Below are 17,066 nucleotides of genomic sequence, written 5' to 3' on the forward strand. Positions count from 1 at the left end.
CAGAGAAAGCCAAGAAGACACCTCCCCCACGCATCCTGTCCATAATTCCCAACTCCTGAGCAGCTTGGCTCAAAAGATCCTACCAGGATTTTCTTCACTTGCCATTTTGGCTCACTGTGGTTTAATGGTTTCTCTACACTGTCCATGAGCAGCAGAGATGACATTTCATTCATCATAGTTTCTCCTAACAAGTGTTTGCTAAATGAAGAAATGAGGGCCTTAGACTGAAGCTGTTGGAAATGGAAATGGAAAATGGGGGTCACAGAGACCTTCGTTCTAGCAAGAAGTGCCCCTTAGTTGTCATGTAACCTTGGACAAGTCACTTCATTTCTCTGAGTCCTAGAGACTTCTTACCTCTAAAACGGAGACAATCATCCCTACCCTAACTCATTGGTCTGTGGTGGGGTCAAGTGGTTCTGTGTGCAAAAACAATGTTATATGTCGAACGTAAGACACTGCTATTAAGGAAGAAATAATAAGAATAGGTCACTGGGTGTGTGTCAAGAGGGAGATGCTGTGATTACGCTGACATTTTAGGCCTAAACGATTAGAGGGGCGAGTTTGGGCTACTCCAGGGCCCTGTCCTCTGGGCCGGAGCCTGGAATCTGGAGAATTTTCTCGAGACTGTGTCACCTTCCCTCCCCCATGAATCTACCCCAGTCCTGGGCCAGAATCCCCCTGTCCCCATTTCCGGGCAAGACCTCCTCCTTGGGGAAGACTCCGGCTCTGTTTCCTCTCAGTGCTGCCCAGCGCCCACTGATGAGGAAGGGCCTCTGTGGATGGTACCCCTTCTCTCTCGGGTAGCCAGGGTTGATTATTTAAACTCAGGATTAATTTTGAGCTCTATCCCTCCCCCGCAATCGAGGTCCACCAACTGGCCCGACTGCCTTGTCAGGCCTCAGGATATGTTCCCGGTCGGCTCGGAAGTGAAGAGATCAAGTCGGCCCCAGGAGGCCATTTTTGTTTGACAGAAGCCAAGGCTGAGGCCCGGGGGCTAGGCCTTCCCGCCCCGGGATCTCCCCGGAGCCTTGGATGCACTCCCCGCGCTTCCCGGATCCCCGCCCAGAAGAGAGGCTCGGTCACGGCCCACCATTTTGCATTGGTCCTTGACGGCGGGGGCCCCGAAAGACCAGACCTGGACTGGGACTCGGCCACTTTCGCCAAGCGTCCCAAAACCAGTCCCAGGGTGGAAGTCACCCGGGACTCGAACCTGCCTTCTCATCCTGCGAGGCCTAGTCCGAGGTTGCTGCACTAATGCAGTCACACTGTCCCTTTAAGACGGCACTTTTTATTCTTCATTTGTTTACTTCTTCATACGCTTTTCGTTTTTTTTACAATGTGTTCACAGTATCCTTCCGCAAATGTCAGTCCCAGGCACTAACCACACGCACCTTGAAGCCATTCCTGTAATCTTAAGAATCAAGAGTTATTAGTTGTAGGCCAATATCTCTCTTTATAGAATTTAATCCTCTTTTACACTTTAGGGACTACTTTTTAGGAATATACCACTTTTGCTTTAACTAACAAATGTTTATGACCTTCAGAACCCTTCCGCTGAGGACAGAATATGATAATAGCCTCTAAAACTCACCTTTTCATAAAAATATTCTGTGTAGGCCCTCAGAGGCTATCGAATCTTCTCGTATTCCTGAAGCAGAATGGTATGGTCCAAAGCCCGCCCCATCTTCTCTGTGATTGGCTTTCCTTCTTTGGCGAGACTTGTGACTCCTGACCAATGGTCACCCACGTTTCTCTAGCGAGGGATGTGCGATAGAAGGAGGCGGCCTGGAAATCGCCCCCTACGCGTTCTGGGATTGGCTACGTCGCACGGCGCGCGAGGACGGCGGGCCTGAAGGATGAGAACTACGACTCCCAGCTTCCTGAGATGGGGACTCCGTTACGCATGCGCATGGGAGGGGCGGCCAGGCTTCTATATAAAAGGGGCGCAGAGGGCTGGGAGGCAGCAGTTGGAAGTTGGCAGGTGGAGAGGCAGGTTGGGAGGGGGAGTCGGGGGAGGAGGCGGAAGAGTTGCTGTCGGAAGGGGGAGGAGGGAGGGAGGAAAAGAGGAGGAGGCGGTGGAGATCTGAGCTGAACCGAGCATCGAGCCAAAGGGGAGATGAGTTTGTCTGTCCTCGGCTGAGGCTCCGGCCGGGCCTAGGGAACTGGGAGCTCGGGTTGGAGCGACACCCGTGGAAGTGGGAGGAGGTGGCTCTGGGACTTTAACCCCTTGTGGGCTCTGCGGCAGGGGATTTAACCCTTTGTGGATTCGGCCCCTCGGAGGCAGCGTCATCGGGTAGTTTTAACCCCTTCGGGGCTGGGTTTAACCCGTTGGACTTAACCTCATCTCCTTGGCCACCAACTCCTCGATCGTGGGGGCGCTCTGCGGGGAGGTTTGAGGTCCACCCCCTTTGCACATTACGTACTGTTACTGCTGCTGCACCCCCCCCCCCCCGGACCCGCTTAGCTGGCCGCGTTGTGGGCACTTAACCCTTTATTGACTTGAGCTCTCCCAAGTTGCAATTGGAGTTTGTTGACAGAAGGACTGGCTAAAGGCGTCACTGCAGGAATTACAGACCGAAGAGGACTCTGCTGGACGTTTTTTAAAAGAAAAGAAAAGCCTCTTTTTTCCTTAAGGACTTACAGCCAAAATTTTTCAAACTTCGAGAAGAGGACTCTATTAGCCATGGCCGAGCCACTCTTGTCAGAATACCAGCACCAGCCTCAAACTAGCAACTGTACAGGTGCTGTTGCTGTTCTTGAAGAGCGGAACCCCGATCGCCCCCCAGGCGCGGAGGAGCGGGTGCCCGAGGAGGACAGTAGGTGGCAATCGAGAGCGTCCCCCCAGTCGGGTGGCCGTCCGGGGCAGGAGGGGGAAGGGAGCTTGGAGCCCCAGCCGCCTCCCCTGCAGACCCCGATCCGTCCAGAAGCTAACTGCCCGGAGGCAAGCGAGAAGGGCCAGAATAGGGATGATTTGTCCGCTGGCGGAGCCCCCCTGCCGGCAGCCGGGGGAGAACCGAGGCCCGAGGCCGAGCCGCTCGCACAGCCATGTCACGACTCCGAGGCCAACAAGTTGGGGGCTCCTGCTGCAGGGGGCGAGGAGGCGTGGGGACAGCAGCAGAGGCAACTGGGCAAGAAAAAACATAGGAGACGCCCCTCCAAGAAGAAGCGGCATTGGAAACCGTACTACAAGCTGACCTGGGAGGAGAAGAAAAAGTTCGACGAGAAACAGAGCCTGCGAGCCTCAAGGATTCGAGCTGAGATGTTCGCCAAGGGCCAGCCTGTCGCACCCTATAACACCACGCAGTTTCTCATGGATGATCACGACCAGGAGGAGCCGGATCTCAAAACCGGTCTCTATCCCAAGCGGGCCGCTGCCAAATCCGACGACACCAGCGATGAGGACTTCATGGAAGAAGCGGGCGAGGAGGATGGGGGAAGCGACGGGATGGGAGGAGATGGCAGCGAGTTTCTGCAGCGGGACTTCTCGGAGACGTACGAGCGGTACCACGCGGAGAGTCTGCAGAACATGAGCAAGCAGGAGCTCATCAAGGAGTACCTGGAGCTGGAGAAGTGCCTCTCGCGCATGGAGGACGAGAATAACCGGCTGCGGCTGGAAAGCAAGCGGCTGGGAGGCGACGACGCGCGTGTGCGGGAGTTGGAGCTGGAGCTGGACCGGCTGCGCGCCGAGAACCTCCAGCTGCTGTCGGAGAACGAACTGCACCGGCAGCAGGAGCGAGCGCCTCTGTCCAAGTTTGGAGACTAGACTGAAACTTTTGGGGGGGAGGGGGCAAAGGGGACTTTTTACAGTGATGGAATGTAACATTATACACATGTGTATATACGACAGCGGACCTTTTTATGACACATAATCAGAAGAGAAAATCCCCCCGGCTTTGGTTGGTTTGGTAAATTTAGCTATGATGTAGCTTGAGTGCTTTTTTCCTGTTCTTTAATTATGTGAAACTGAAGGGTTGCTTTTCTTGTTTCCTTTTTAGTTAGTTTTTTTTTTTTTTTAATGTGTAAGTAACTTGACCAAGTTATGATGCATTTTTCTGTTAAAAATCCCCTCCTTAAACGGAGCTATAAGGTGGCCAAATCTGAGAACCATTAAATTCATTCTAGTTATAATAAATTTAATATTTGTAAATGTAACAGTTTCAGTGTGATTTCTAGAGCTAATTCAAATAGTGCTGGCTTATTTTAAGGGCATTGTGTGGGGGGGGGGTAAAGAAATCATTAGTCAGTTTGCAGAAAAAAATCTTTAATGGGACAGTTTTCAATTTGCGGATTTTTCCCTTGAATGGGTTTTAGTGTGCTACAAAATACAGTTCAGGCAAAATATAAAGATTTAATTACCTTCAATACTTAAGTGTGCTTGCTTAGTGCCTTGGTTTTAATTTTTTGATGCTGGAGAAATAATCCAGTGGTGGGTGCTTGGGGAGCAGAAAGTGGCTACAGTCAGAAGCTTAGAATTTAATTCTGCTTCTCAACAGCCAACCTAATTTGGTAGTTTGTTAGGTTAGACAAAGGACAGTCTCATTTCATTCCTACAAATAGGTTTTTAGTAATCCCTTCACCTCCCCAATACGGCTTGAAGAAGCTCCTGCATGTCTGAAAGAGGCTCTTGGTAAACCCCTTGCTTTTTTAGTGCAAGCAATGGTTGAATAAACTTGTGTGGCAGCTCTTTGTTAAGATGTTTAGAGGTAGGGAATATTGGATTTATAGAGGAAATGGCTGTTTGGGGCATTCCAAGGACTTACCCTAATTATCTAATACTTAGGTGCTCCCTATACTAAAAAAAGGAACAGGAGCTGTCCACCTTTTCATGAGGGTCAAGCCAAAATTAGAAATGCCCCCTCACTGCAAATGAAATGTAAAGCTTCTGGTTGGGGAGCTAAATTAAGTCCTTATGGGCCGAGTGGGAACCCTGCACATTCCTTGTGCAGTCGCTATCCTCAATCTCCTAATAGCTGCTTAGGTTCTGGAGTAGTTCTGTTCTTGAAAATGCAAGGAGGCCCTCAGAATTAATTTCTGCCCCCAAATCAAAATAGTAAGAAATGATTGTTGGCAATCTCTCTTTTGCTATCCTGGCCACCATTCCCTTGCAGTGTATTCGGTAAACTTCCAGCTCCTTAAAAACAACAAAAAAGAAATTACGATTGTTCCTTCCTGTCATCATGGTTAATCCAGCCCATCTCCACCTGGCTGTGTCAGTGTTTTCCTACAGCAGATGCATTGCTCAAATCATTAGCACAGGGGTTCCTTAACGTGGGGCCTTAGAAACCATAGGGGGTCTTGGGATACATGAACCCCATGAGTTTCTATGAAGACTTGTGTCATATGTACATTATTCTGGGGAGACAATCAAGAGAATCAGGAGATTGTTAAACTTCTTGAAGGTTAAGAACCTCTACAGGGAAAAGGGGACCCCCCCCCCCGGCCAAACTCCCACTGGAAAGCTTGCTTTTGTAGCTAAATGGAATGGTGGAGGTGGTAGGAACTTCTAAGAGTGAAACGCACCTTATGATGCATGACCATTCACAAATCAGTGAATCAAGGGAAATTAATGCTGGTCAAGAACTGACTCAGGGCCTTCAAAGCTGGACTAAGCTGGCCCTATTCTGGCAGATGGTCCACTGAAGACAATGTATGATCAGTTTTTCCTTTGGCCTAAAATTACATTAAATGTCTATTTTGAAATAGTTTTCTTCGTGTTTTTAATTTTCCTTCTGCTATGACGTCATGCAGTAGTCCCAGAAACCTGGCTGGCTGCTTGGTGGAAAGGCAGCAACACTGCCCTCTGGCTTTATAGTGCAGAGAAGCCTCATTTTGACTGCACTGTAGGATGCAGCAGTGATAACCTCCGATTGTAGAACTTGTTATGAAGATGAATGGATTTAAGTTTAATGATCTTGTTCCCCCTACTATTTGTCTTGGAAAGACTCTGTAAATACATTTACCGTCAGAAAAACAACAACTATGTTTTACTCTTAGGAGACAAATTAAGTCCAGTCTTTAAAAATACACAGTTTTAAGTAACTCACAAATTACTTTCATTTACCTGGAGATATGCCACTTTCCAAATTTTGCTTCCAAGGCACTTTATAAAATGTATTACATTATGTTCTTAGAGTGATGAGGTTTGCGGGAAATTTCAGTTTTCTATCAACACTTTCTACACTGAAACACTTGACTAGCATACTGCTCTCAGGATAGAGAAAAGACTCTGAATTACTTATTATAAAAGGGGGCTGTGCTGACAAATGGTCCTCAAGTCATTTGAGGATCTCTAGTCTTTCACTAAAGTCCTCTCTTCCAAACATTTTAACTGAGCTGCTTAAAAGACCAGGCTTACACACTGGCAATTTCAGTTTGTTCCCTTTCTCATAGGGGGCCTGGGTATCCAGCCAGGACAAAGTGCTTCCCCAACTTTGAGAGAGCTGGCTGGAAAGCTTAATCCTCCTCTAAGGAAAACTTTTGGGGGGTTAGCCTATAATACAAAGTGGCCTTCAGGAGACAGGGCCCTTTAGATATCATTTTTTTGGGGAGAGAAAACCAGGGAGGTTCAGATTGGTTTAATTCAGAAAAATATACCAGGTATCTCTAAAGAAAGAAAACAAAAATTAGACTAGCTTAAAAGGAGTAAAAAAACCAGGGTCCTAGTCATATCTTTAACATATACTGGTAGTGCAACCCTGGACAAAACTCTCTTAAACTCTGAGTCTCATTCTTCATCAGCAAAATGGGCCTGTGCCTACTTTACAAAACTGCTATCAGGATTAAAGGATGAAAACATGTTATACTAAAGTAAGCTAACATTGATATTATTTCTTTTATTTCTTTCTTTCCTTTTTTTTTCCAGTAATCTCTATGCCCAGTGTGGGGCTCGAACCCACAACCCCGAGATCAAGAGTCACATGCTCCACTGACTGAGCCAGCCCCTTGTTTCTTTTTAAGACCAGAGCAATTGCCCATTTGATCAGTATTTTAATTTTCACTTCATCTAGAGTAAAATTAAAATCCTTTGGGAAAATGTAAATAAATATGACCCTAATCACTTCAAAAGTTAGAGGGGAAAAAAAAATCAAAGAGGGAATCCATAGAAATTAAAAAAACCAAAAACCAAAAAACAACAACAAAAAATCCCACAACCACAAGCAAATAGTTTACCTTCAGAAAATCAAGAGCTGGCTATATTTAATCAAACATTAGGTAATGCACCACAGAATTCTCCCTGGCCACTTACACCCAGAACAGCTGGCAACAAATATTCACAACATTGTGATAGCAAAGTTAGCTAGAGCTGAGATAGTACTTGTATTAAGTACACTTGAGTTTGTGAGGTTTGTTTTTGAAATTATTTTTTCAAATTTGATAACATTGGAATAAAATACCACTTTACTATTCTTGCTCACACAAAGTATAAATGGTTGATGCTAGAAATGAAAAATAATTTTTAAAAGAAAGATGTCAAATTCAGGCCCTGAACAGTCGGGTGGGCTGACCAAAAGGTAATCGTCATACTTTGCAAATGGGACAGAATATACAGTCTAGGTGGCAAAGGTTCCATTTGAGCCAATGGTCTTTGAATACTGGAAAGTTTACAACCTCATTCCACTTCTTGTTGAAAAAAACAAAGGCTGAGTTTAAACAGATCAATAATTGAGCCCTCACAATTCCTCCTGAATAAACTTTTTCTTGGGTTTTACTCAGAGGTGGTTCAATTATGACAAATGATGTTAACAAGGTCAAGGGCAGAGAATAATCCTAGTAGTTTATTAATAAACCTTTGCACACCAACAAAATTCTTTCAAATGAGTGAGCTGCTGTAGGCAACTGTTGGTAAGTTTTTTGAAAAAGTGCTCTCTCTCAACGTAGCACCAAGAGCAGTTATATTTAGCTTAAAAGTTTTTTTTTTTAATTTTTTTTAATGTTTATTTATTTCTGAGGCAGAGAGAGACAGAGCATGAGTGGGGGAGGGTCAGAGAGAGAGGGAGACACAGAATCAGAAGCAGGCTCCAGGCTCTGAGCTGGCAGCACAGAGCCCGATGCGGGGCTTGAACTCACAAACCGTGAGATCATGACCTGAGCCAAAGTCGGTCGCTCAACCGACTGAGCCACCCAGGCGCCCCTAAAAGTTTTTTCAAGAAGAGCAAAAATTCAGAAGGAAACTGAACTCTCATCCTTCATATTCTATTTGACACATCCACAGACTTCGTGTGAAGTGTTAAAAAGCCCTGGGTTTGCAGTGAGCAAAAAGGATATTCCTGAAGGAATGTGGGAACTTGAGTGCCCCAAGCAGAAGCATCTGAAAAAATGACAGCATCGCTGCTCTTGTGAGCTCTCAGAAGAACTTGTGCTAGCCTCCAGAGGGTCAGAAAAGGAGGTTAATTTGAAGTCTGAAGCCTGATTCAACACAGAAGTTCGCATACCTGGATAACTCCAGTACAACTGTTAGGCAAAGGCAGGAGACCAAACTAGAGGATGGAAAGGAATGTCTAAGAGGTTACCTCTCTAGTTATTTCTAAAAGTGTACTTAACAAAACAACAAACATTTGAGCAATTTAAGAAGAGAAAATTCAAAGAGAAAGAGGGTGAGAGCGAAAACACAATAAAAAATTGATTATGATTGTGGAAATCCAATCACTCAGAAGCAAGCAGCTTCATGCCAAAGGGGACCTGCTCCAAGAGTCAATCCTACTCATCCATGGATCCTGCTCACAGAGCCACCAGGCCCCAGGAGCTGGCCATCAGGGTAAAATATCCAGGTCTTCCTAGTAACAACTGCTTGGTACCCTGAGAAACTGACCCTCATTCAGCCTAGTTGGATGGCCACCCTTTGTGCTGCCAAGGGCAACCAGGGCCACATTTCTTTAAGGCAGGCCTCCCAAATACCCCAGATAACTTCTGAAGCAGAAATTCTAGATTCCCAAATAATGAAGTTTTAGTAAGTAAATGTTTACATAGCTACTGAAGAGTAGTTACTCAAGGTATTTATGAGGGAGGCAGCACAGATAATATTTTCAAATCAGGAAACTGAAGCATATAGGGTTTGTAGCCTTTGTCATAAACCCCAAAACAACTCATCTGAAAGGGGAGAGCTGAGAAGGAAGTTGAAGGTCTGGTTGAACATTAGATGAACAATGGACTCAGCAACAAAATGACCAGTTTGGCCTCATCTTCAGGATTTGGCCTCCAGCCAAGCCAATCAAGTCAGTGGTAGCACACACAGAAATAGAACTTGGGAGTTCCTAACTTCCAGTCCTGTGTTTTGCTCAAAAGATAACCAAGGGAGCATTATTAAACTGGGTTTATTCCCAACTTTTCTTATCAAGGAATGGAAAAGCTTCCGGGTCAACCTTAAAGATGATAACCTTTCATCTTTCTAAATGAGTAACACATTTCTGCACCTGGCCCATTCTGTCTACCTAGTAGCATCCAAAGGTTTAACCCTATTACTTCACCATGGAGGATGAATCACAAGACTCTGGGATCCTCCATTAAATTCTTGACAGAAGAACTACAAAGATAATCTGTAAAGCCCCATTCAGCTCCTATGACTATTTAACTTAACTCCTACCAAGTTAATGTCAGCTTTTCCTAACCCATCTTCTCTTGATCTGAAGAACAGTGTAAAATTAACATGACATAAGCCAAGTCAACCTACAGTATGAATCAAGGATACTTCATTTAGTGGTTCAAATTTTGGATTAAGAAATTAAGTCAATGGTGATCACCTTGCCACCATCCAGTTGTAAGACTTTCTCTGAGAACATCTGGGGAGCAGGGGGAGAATATAAAGTTATGGAACTGTCATTTACAACTTAAAAGATGATTAATAGGAGGAGGGGGAGGGCTTCAGTTATCAAAAACCTTTCAAGGTTCTTGCTTTTCAAGCCAAAGGCTTAGGAATGATGTGACCATGTGTAATTGGCAATGAGATTCATTACAAGATACCCTCAAAGGTAAAGTTCACTACCCAGTCACTCTCATGCTACACATAATTTCTAACTGGTATTTTAGCAACAAAATTATTAAGATATCCCTGAGCTGTATGTAAAGCTCTCTGAACTTGGATCTCGAGCAGGAGGAAACAAGATGGTTTAATCTGTAATTCAAGAAAAGAATTTCACATCAAACTTCAATCCTAAGAAGCTGCTATAACTGTCAATGTAAGGTTGAGTATTTATTTTTTTCAAAGCAGGTCTCCCCCCCCCCACCCCTCAAACGCTACATATATGAAGTTGCTCAAAACTGCAATTTCTATCTGGGTAGCATCTGGGATTCACAGAGGTGATTTTCAATTAGTGTCCTTGGAAATTCAAAATAGAGGTTCCCTAGTAACAATGCGTCAGTAGCAAAATACTCCCCATTTTGTTCAGTTTGTGGAAGAAAAGTTCTTTAAACTGGAAAGAATTTGTAGTCTTACAAAGATTATGTTGGAATTAGTTCGTTCTTTCCTCTAGGAGGGCAGCCATTTCTCCAAAAGTTTTGGTTAAAACTCATGGCTCGGATTTCAAAACGCAAACAGATGTTCCTGAAGCATCCGAAATGGGCCACTCCACTTTTATTCCCTGAGCCGTGGCCACTCAGTTTTTTTGTGTGTGTGTGTGTGTGTGTCCCAACCCCGTAAAGGGCAAAACCCAACCTTTTTTCGGTGTAAACTTTCAAGAGAAGTGAACAGCACATTTTTAGAGTTTCCCAAACTGGCTGGGGACGTGCAAGGTCAGGTCATTCCGACAATCGGGGCTGGCTAGAAATCTTGAGGGCAAGAGCGCTCAGAGATTTCCAAGCATTGGGCTCGCAAAGCCTTCCACGTGCCTCTATCTACCTAGTTCCAGGAGGAATTGGTGGTTGCTACTGTAAGAAGAGACTGTTTCCTTCTCGAAGCCGGGGCCGCGAGATGGCCTTGGTGTATGGGGGAAGATGGTGGGTGCACCCGGCTCTGCGCCCTCGGGGCCTCCAGCTGCCAGCCACGCCAGGAGGACGCACGGCCAGAGCTGGGACCTCCGCCCTCCCCGGGGGCGCCAGTCTTTGGAATCTGGCGACGCCCCCACCTCGCCCCTCGAAGTGGGGGTCCCGCAACGCTGGGCCCCGCCACCATACCCAGGCCGCATGGGGGTGGGGAAAGTTGGCAGAACTCGGCCTCTGGACCTGCGTCCCCCGTGGGAAGAGCAGAGCGGAGTCGTTTGTTTCACCCGGTCTCTCCCCAGCTGGGGTCTCGGGGAACACGCGGTAATTGCCCAAGAACCCCGCCCTCTGTGAGAGGCGAGGCTGCGGGGCTGCCGGGACGGTTTGAGGACCGGGCCCGGCCGGGGAGACTCCAACCTTCACCCCCCCGGTCCCCGGTCCCACTCCCCGCCGTCTCCCGGCGCCACCACTTCAGGCAGCCCACTCGGCCCGGCCTCTCCCCGCGCCCGGACCACCCCCCACGGGGTGCTCTCACTGCGCAGCGAGTCCCTCCGCTGCCTCCTCCCAGCCCAAAATGGCGGCGGCGGCCACCGATCCTTCTCGTCGCCTTCCTCTAGGGCCGAGGATCCCTCCGCACCCACAGCCCCGCCCCTCTCAGCCGGATCTATTTTCTGCCCCGTAAAGATTAACGCCATCAATGAACTCTTTAATTGAGCTCGGAAGGCGGGTCCCGTTGTGCTTCCGCACAGCTAATCGTTGACGAAAGTGGAAATATTGGCAGACGACTTGACCAATCAAAGAAGGCATCGGTGAGCGCGGGAGGCCACTCGCGCAAGGGTATATGGGTTTTGGAGTTCTCGGTCTGACTGTAGACGTGACAGGATCTTGATCCGTGTTCCAAAGCTGGAAAAACTACAATCCCCAATAGGCACCGCGCTGCCAGGCTCCCCCCCCCCCCCCCCCCAACTTCCCCAACCTTAGTGCCTGAGCGGCTTGACCAGAGCTGCTGCAATTGCAGCAAGAGGTAGGGCTGAGGCATTGGGAACTGCACAAACAGGAGGTCGGTCGCACAGAAAGACACACAGATATAGTCGTGTGCATAATCCTTGACAGCAAATAGGTCAGTTCTGCCTTTGCAAAATCTCCTTTCTCGGACCACTTCCCCCTTTCCAAGGAATCCATCCTTATTCCAGTTGGGCTTCCCTTCCAGCTGCATGTAGTGTGAAGACTTCTTCCCCTTTCCTCTGTTTCCCGTCCTGAGAGGAAGGAGCCGGGAGGCAGGCCAGGCCCAGAAGATGATAAGGCTTCAGCCCCAGGCTCGGCCCAGGCCACAGCTGTGTTTCTCAGGGCTGGGTTTTGGAGTCCAGCCTGGGGGCAGGCAGGGGGAGGGGGTCCGCTGTCAAGACTGGGGCCTCTGGACACAGTGAGGAAAGGACCCCCTTGTAAAGCCTGCTACATATTTTCTTGTTACAGCCACTGACCCACTCGACTGTCGGCCTCTCCAGGTCATTGCTGTACCTTGCCTCCCAGGACAGCGTCCTTCCCCCCTTTTGGTTGTTTTGGGGGTGGGGGGGAGAAGCTCAGAGCGAGGTTCCTAACTGCCAGCCTGGGCCTCAGTGACTTCTAGAAGAACAGTATAGGATGTAAACCCTGGCCTGGGGTCTGAGGAACAGGACTGGGAAGATGGTCCCTTATTCCCCATTTGGCCCTCTTGCTGGCTGGAGGTGTGAAAACCAGGGTGTGGAGGCAGCCTTCAGGGCCTTCATTTGATGAGACAGTGTGCAGGTCTGGTGCTACAAAATGGCTGCCGCTGCCTTGGGGAAAAATTCATGGGTAGCCAGTCTTCCTGAAAATTCTCCTTTAAGACTTGGTTTTTCTGTTATTTAAGGCAGGTGTCATTAGTTAAAGGCATCTGCTGAAAGATTTGGAACAGAAGAAAGTGGCTACTACGAACCAGACCAACTGTAATACAGAATCACCCGCAGCCCTGGAGGAGGCCAAGGTAAGCCCCACCTTCCCAACCACCTGAGTGCCCTACCATGGATCCCGCCAGCGTGTCTCAGATGTGTTGGCAGATTTGGAAAACCAGTATTTTTAAATGAGTCCCTACTGTGCAGTGGGCAATATGCCAGATGCCAAATCTGTGCTATCTCATAAAATCCTAGGAGCCCTTCAAGGTAGGATTACTACTTCCATTTCAAAGAAGCTAAGGTTCTCAGAGCTGAAATACCTTTTCTAGAATCACGCAGGTAGCAAACAAAAGGTCCAGGTTTAAAGTTTGTTTTGTTTTTGTTTTTTGAGAGAGAGAGAGCGCGTGCATGCGAGTGAGCGAGCACGTGCTTGCGCACAAGCACAAGCAGGGGAGGGGCAGAGAGGGAGGGAGGGGAGGGGAGAGGGGGAGAGAGAATACCAAGCAGGCTCCGTGCTGTTAACACAGACTGTGGCAGGGCTCAATCCCACGAACTGTGAGATCATGACCTGAGCCGAAATCAAGAGTCGGACGCTTAACCGACTGAGCCACCCAGGCACCCCAAGATTAAATTTAGGGACTTCTGACAACAGAACTCTGCCTTGCAATCTGTCAAGGCTGAGAACGAAGCCTGACACGGGGAAAACAGTTTGAGCAGTTGGTTCATAATTTAGGATGGGGGTTGGGGTGCACACATCATCCGGGAGAGAGGGAGACACAGATTGTGTCAGACTCTCAGAAAACATCACCTTCTGATCTGGCAACAGGAATCCAAACCCGCTCTGCCCATACTCTCTCTTGCCGCCCCCACCTTGCCTATTCTCCCCGAGTTTTTGAGTCCCTGTAGGTGAGGAAGGAACTCAGTTCCTCTGACCCACCCTAGCTGGCCACTTCCAGCGTTTTCTGGAGTTGTTTAATTTGGAGTTCATGGTAGGTCAGGGTTAGAAGTTCAGAGAGGGCATATGACTCACCCAGATCACACAGCTTATCTGCAGTAGTGGGAATGGTGGTAAAGGGACAAGCCTTCAGGAGGGAGGCAGCACGTGGGGCTGAGGGGCAGGGATGGTTTGGGTGAGGGGAAGGATCATCAGGGGGGACACGTACTGGGGGCTGGGGGCAAGTGAACGATTGTGCACACACAAGCAAACCGCCTTGCCTGGGCCTTGCTTCGTCTGGGGTGGGGCAGAAACTCCGTCTCAGGTGGCTCAAGACACTGGTGGAGATAAGGCCTGTTCTTGATCTACGATCTCCCTGCAGGTGAAGTAACAATACAACACGACAAACAACACACACACGTACTGCGTAGACGCTGTAACACACTCCATCCCAGATGAAGAAGAGAACTCCAGGGCCTCTAAAGCACTCACAGCGCACCTCCAGCTCTCACAGGGCTGCGTACATCCCCCGATGCACACGCTATGCTTGTATGGACCTATGTCAGATGTCTCTGAGCCGTGGTGTACATTATAGAGCAACACGCTAATGGCAGCAGTTATTATTAGAATTCCCCAAACCACAAACGTAGAGCAATTCACTCCCCATCCCCCACCCTGAGTACTCCCACCCTTGCCACAACAGAGATAAACACATGCTGTGTACACACGCTCTTGACAGAATCCTTTCCACCTCTTAGATAAGTTCTAGGATTCTGTCGGCTACACACTGGAGGTTCACCCTTCCTCTCCCTAGTTAGGGCCTCTTTCCTGCCGCTCATGTCAAAGAGTGATAGCAACTTCTGCCTGGAATAAATATACTCCGTCTTCTTTGCCCTAGATCAACAGAAAGGAGAGCCTCATGTCCCTATGTTTTTTGGACCCCCCCCTCTCTTATGGGCTTTATGTTATTTAACATATGTTTATTGAGCACTTACCTTGGGCCATGCATGGGGACACAGTGGTGAACTGGACAGACAAGACACATTCTTATAGGAAGAAGACAGATGGTAAATGGTAATGTGGTAGATGCGACATGGAATGTTAACTGGGTCCCATGACAATGGGAAGGGAAGATGAGGGGGCAGATCTTTAGATAGGGTGGTCAGGGTGACCCCTCTGAAGAGGGCACTAAGCTCTAAAGAGTCAGCTATGCAAATACCTGGAAGCAAGATCGACTACATAATTTGTAGGGCCCAGTGCAAAGGGTTCTTTATTAAAAAATTGTTAAGTTCAAGACAAGGACAGCAGAGCTTTAAGCAAAGCATGGGGCCTTTCTGAACAGAGTGGGGGTGAGAGGCTCTGAGAGACTGCACAGGTTGCTTCCCCACGAAGCCAACTCTGTCTGAAAGACAAGCTTCCTAGGAAGATGACTGATCAAGCAAATGCATCAGGAGCCAGTCCCCGACCTCTATTCTCTTTCTCCTACTTCATTCAAACAATATTTAGTGAATACTGTGCTCTGTGAGGCACAGAACAGGTACTGTTGGAGGCACTGAAATTACAGAGTGAAATATATGGGCAGAATTCCTGCTGTTTTCATGAGTTTGCTCGGGGAGGGCTGGGTGGGGGGGGGGGCAGACAGTAGACAGGTAAAAACCCACAAACCAACAAATAGTTGCAGAGGGTGAGAGGCTGGAGAGTGACCCCAAGTCAGCTATGGGAAGGTTGGCTTCAGGCCAAGTGGTTATGGAAGGGTTCCACCACCGGGGACAGGCTGTCTGTGATTTATTCTTCCTTGTCCTCTGTCTAGACCCCTGGTGCTCCTGGGAGCCCCCAGACACCCCCTGAGCCTCATGACCCTGGTAGTTCCCTGCCCCTGACACCCCGGATAGAGAGCCACTCGGAGGAGGAAGACCCTACTGGGGCTGGCAGTGGCCTGGGCTGGAACAGTAGGGCTTCCCGGACCCAGAGCCCAGGGGGCAGCTCAGTGGAGGCTGTGCTGGGCCGGAAGAAGCACCGCAGGAGGCCTTCAAAGCGCAAAAGGCACTGGCGGCCCTACCTGGAGCTGAGCTGGGCCGAGAAGCAACAGCGGGATGAGAGGCAGAGCCAGAGGGCCTCCCGGGTCCGCGAGGAGATGTTCGCCAAAGGCCAGCCCGTGGCGCCCTACAACACCACCCAATTTCTGATGAATGACCGAGACCCTGAGGAGCCCAACCTGGAAGTGCCCCATGGGGCCTCCCAGCCAGGCTCCAGCGGGGAGAGCGAGGCAGGGGAAGGCGACGGGCGAGGCCCGGCTCACGGTGAGTTCCAGCAGAGGGATTTCTCCGAGGCCTACGAGCGCTACCACACGGAGCGCCTGCAGGACCGCAGCAAGCAGGAGCTGGTTCGAGACTACCTGGATCTGGAGAGGCGGCTGTCGCAGGCCGAGGAGGAGACCAGGAGGCTGCAACAGCTACGGGGGTGCACCGGCCTGCAGCCCTGCCACCAGGTGGAGGAGCTGGCTGCTGAGGTCGAGAGGCTCCGGACAGAGAACCAGCGGCTCCGGCAGGAGAACGAGATGTGGAACCGGAAGGGCAGCTGCCCCGGCGGGGAGTCGGGCACCTAGGGGGGCCCCTCACCCAGGCTGACCCAGGGAGAAGGTCCCATTTCATATACACTCAGGCCGCTGGGTCTCAGGGAGGCAGGTGGCAGTTGGAAACCACTCCCAGTACCCCTGTGTCCGCTGAGAACAGCTAGAATCGGTTCAGCCTTCCCACCCTGTCGTTTCCATAATGTGTTCTTTGATGTCTTCGTATTTTTCTCAAAGAGATTAAATAATTTTTGTGAGGTCAGATGGGAGTGGCTAGGATTGATTTCACTAGGGCTGCTCTGAGAATCAAAGCACATTTGTCCCAGAGAGGTTTGGGACTGGGGTCCTAGACCCACCTTGCCCCAAGCCTGGGAGGCCGGCCGACCTCTGTATTGGGGAACTACCAGGGCCTCCAGGATGTCTGAATGCTGCTCTCTGTGTCCAGGAAGCATCAGACTCCTCTGAAGGTTTTATAGAGGAGGATGCAGGGCTGGGAGGGGGGCTCAGGAACCACCGGTTCAGCCAGAACTTAAGATGCCCGATTGCTGTGAGGAGCTTGGGGTGTCCTCTGGAGGAGGGAGGGCTGGGACTTTTGGAGGGGCTCCTTCAGGGTTTCTTCCCAGGCTCCCTGTATCCTCCCTGTCCTCCCCAGAGTTCAGAGGGCTGGGTTGGATGAGGGTCTGGATGGCTTGTGTCTCCTTTACCTTGACAGCCCGCTACCCACCTCCACGTCTCGAAGCCA

General features: G+C 49.2%; 2 protein-coding genes across 7 annotated transcripts; both read left to right on the forward strand.

The window, feature by feature from the left end:
* Nucleotides 1–2,005: 2,005 nt before the first annotated feature.
* On the forward strand, nt 2,006–4,152 carry HEXIM1 (HEXIM P-TEFb complex subunit 1). The gene has a single exon (XM_025917621.2). It carries the CDS (start codon nt 2,684–2,686, stop codon nt 3,761–3,763), a length of 1,080 nt encoding a protein of 359 aa, XP_025773406.1. The 5' UTR covers nt 2,006–2,683; the 3' UTR covers nt 3,764–4,152.
* A 7,452-nt stretch (nt 4,153–11,604) lies between these two features.
* Nucleotides 11,605–16,586, forward strand: HEXIM2 (HEXIM P-TEFb complex subunit 2). Of its 6 annotated transcripts, none has more exons than XM_086687566.1 (3): nt 11,605–11,720; nt 12,800–12,913; nt 15,566–16,586. In XM_086687566.1, the coding sequence occupies exon 3, from the start codon at nt 15,890–15,892 to the stop codon at nt 16,358–16,360; it is 471 nt and encodes a 156-aa protein (XP_086543692.1). In that variant the 5' UTR covers nt 11,605–11,720; nt 12,800–12,913; nt 15,566–15,889; the 3' UTR covers nt 16,361–16,586. The 6 variants fall into 6 exon arrangements, 5 of the variants coding, with proteins under 5 accessions (XP_086543692.1, XP_086543690.1, XP_086543688.1 ...); XM_086687564.1 differs by lacking the exon at nt 11,605–11,720 and adding an exon at nt 11,878–11,935; XR_015244208.1 differs by lacking the exons at nt 11,605–11,720; nt 15,566–16,586 and adding exons at nt 11,893–12,031; nt 14,138–14,654.
* The last annotated feature ends 480 nt before the right edge of the window (nt 16,587–17,066 follow it).

Source organism: Puma concolor, chromosome E1, assembly GCF_028749965.1.
Source record: "Puma concolor isolate L17-30 chromosome E1, mPumCon1.1.hap2, whole genome shotgun sequence".
Classification (NCBI taxonomy): Eukaryota; Metazoa; Chordata; class Mammalia; order Carnivora; family Felidae; genus Puma; species Puma concolor.

Bases quoted from the DNA above. Each gene is read 5' to 3' on its own strand.
- HEXIM2 (XM_086687566.1), top strand. From the start codon at position 15,890: ATGTTCGCCAAAGGCCAGCCCGTGGCGCCCTACAACACCACCCAATTT.
- HEXIM1 (XM_025917621.2), top strand. From the start codon at position 2,684: ATGGCCGAGCCACTCTTGTCAGAATACCAGCACCAGCCTCAAACTAGC.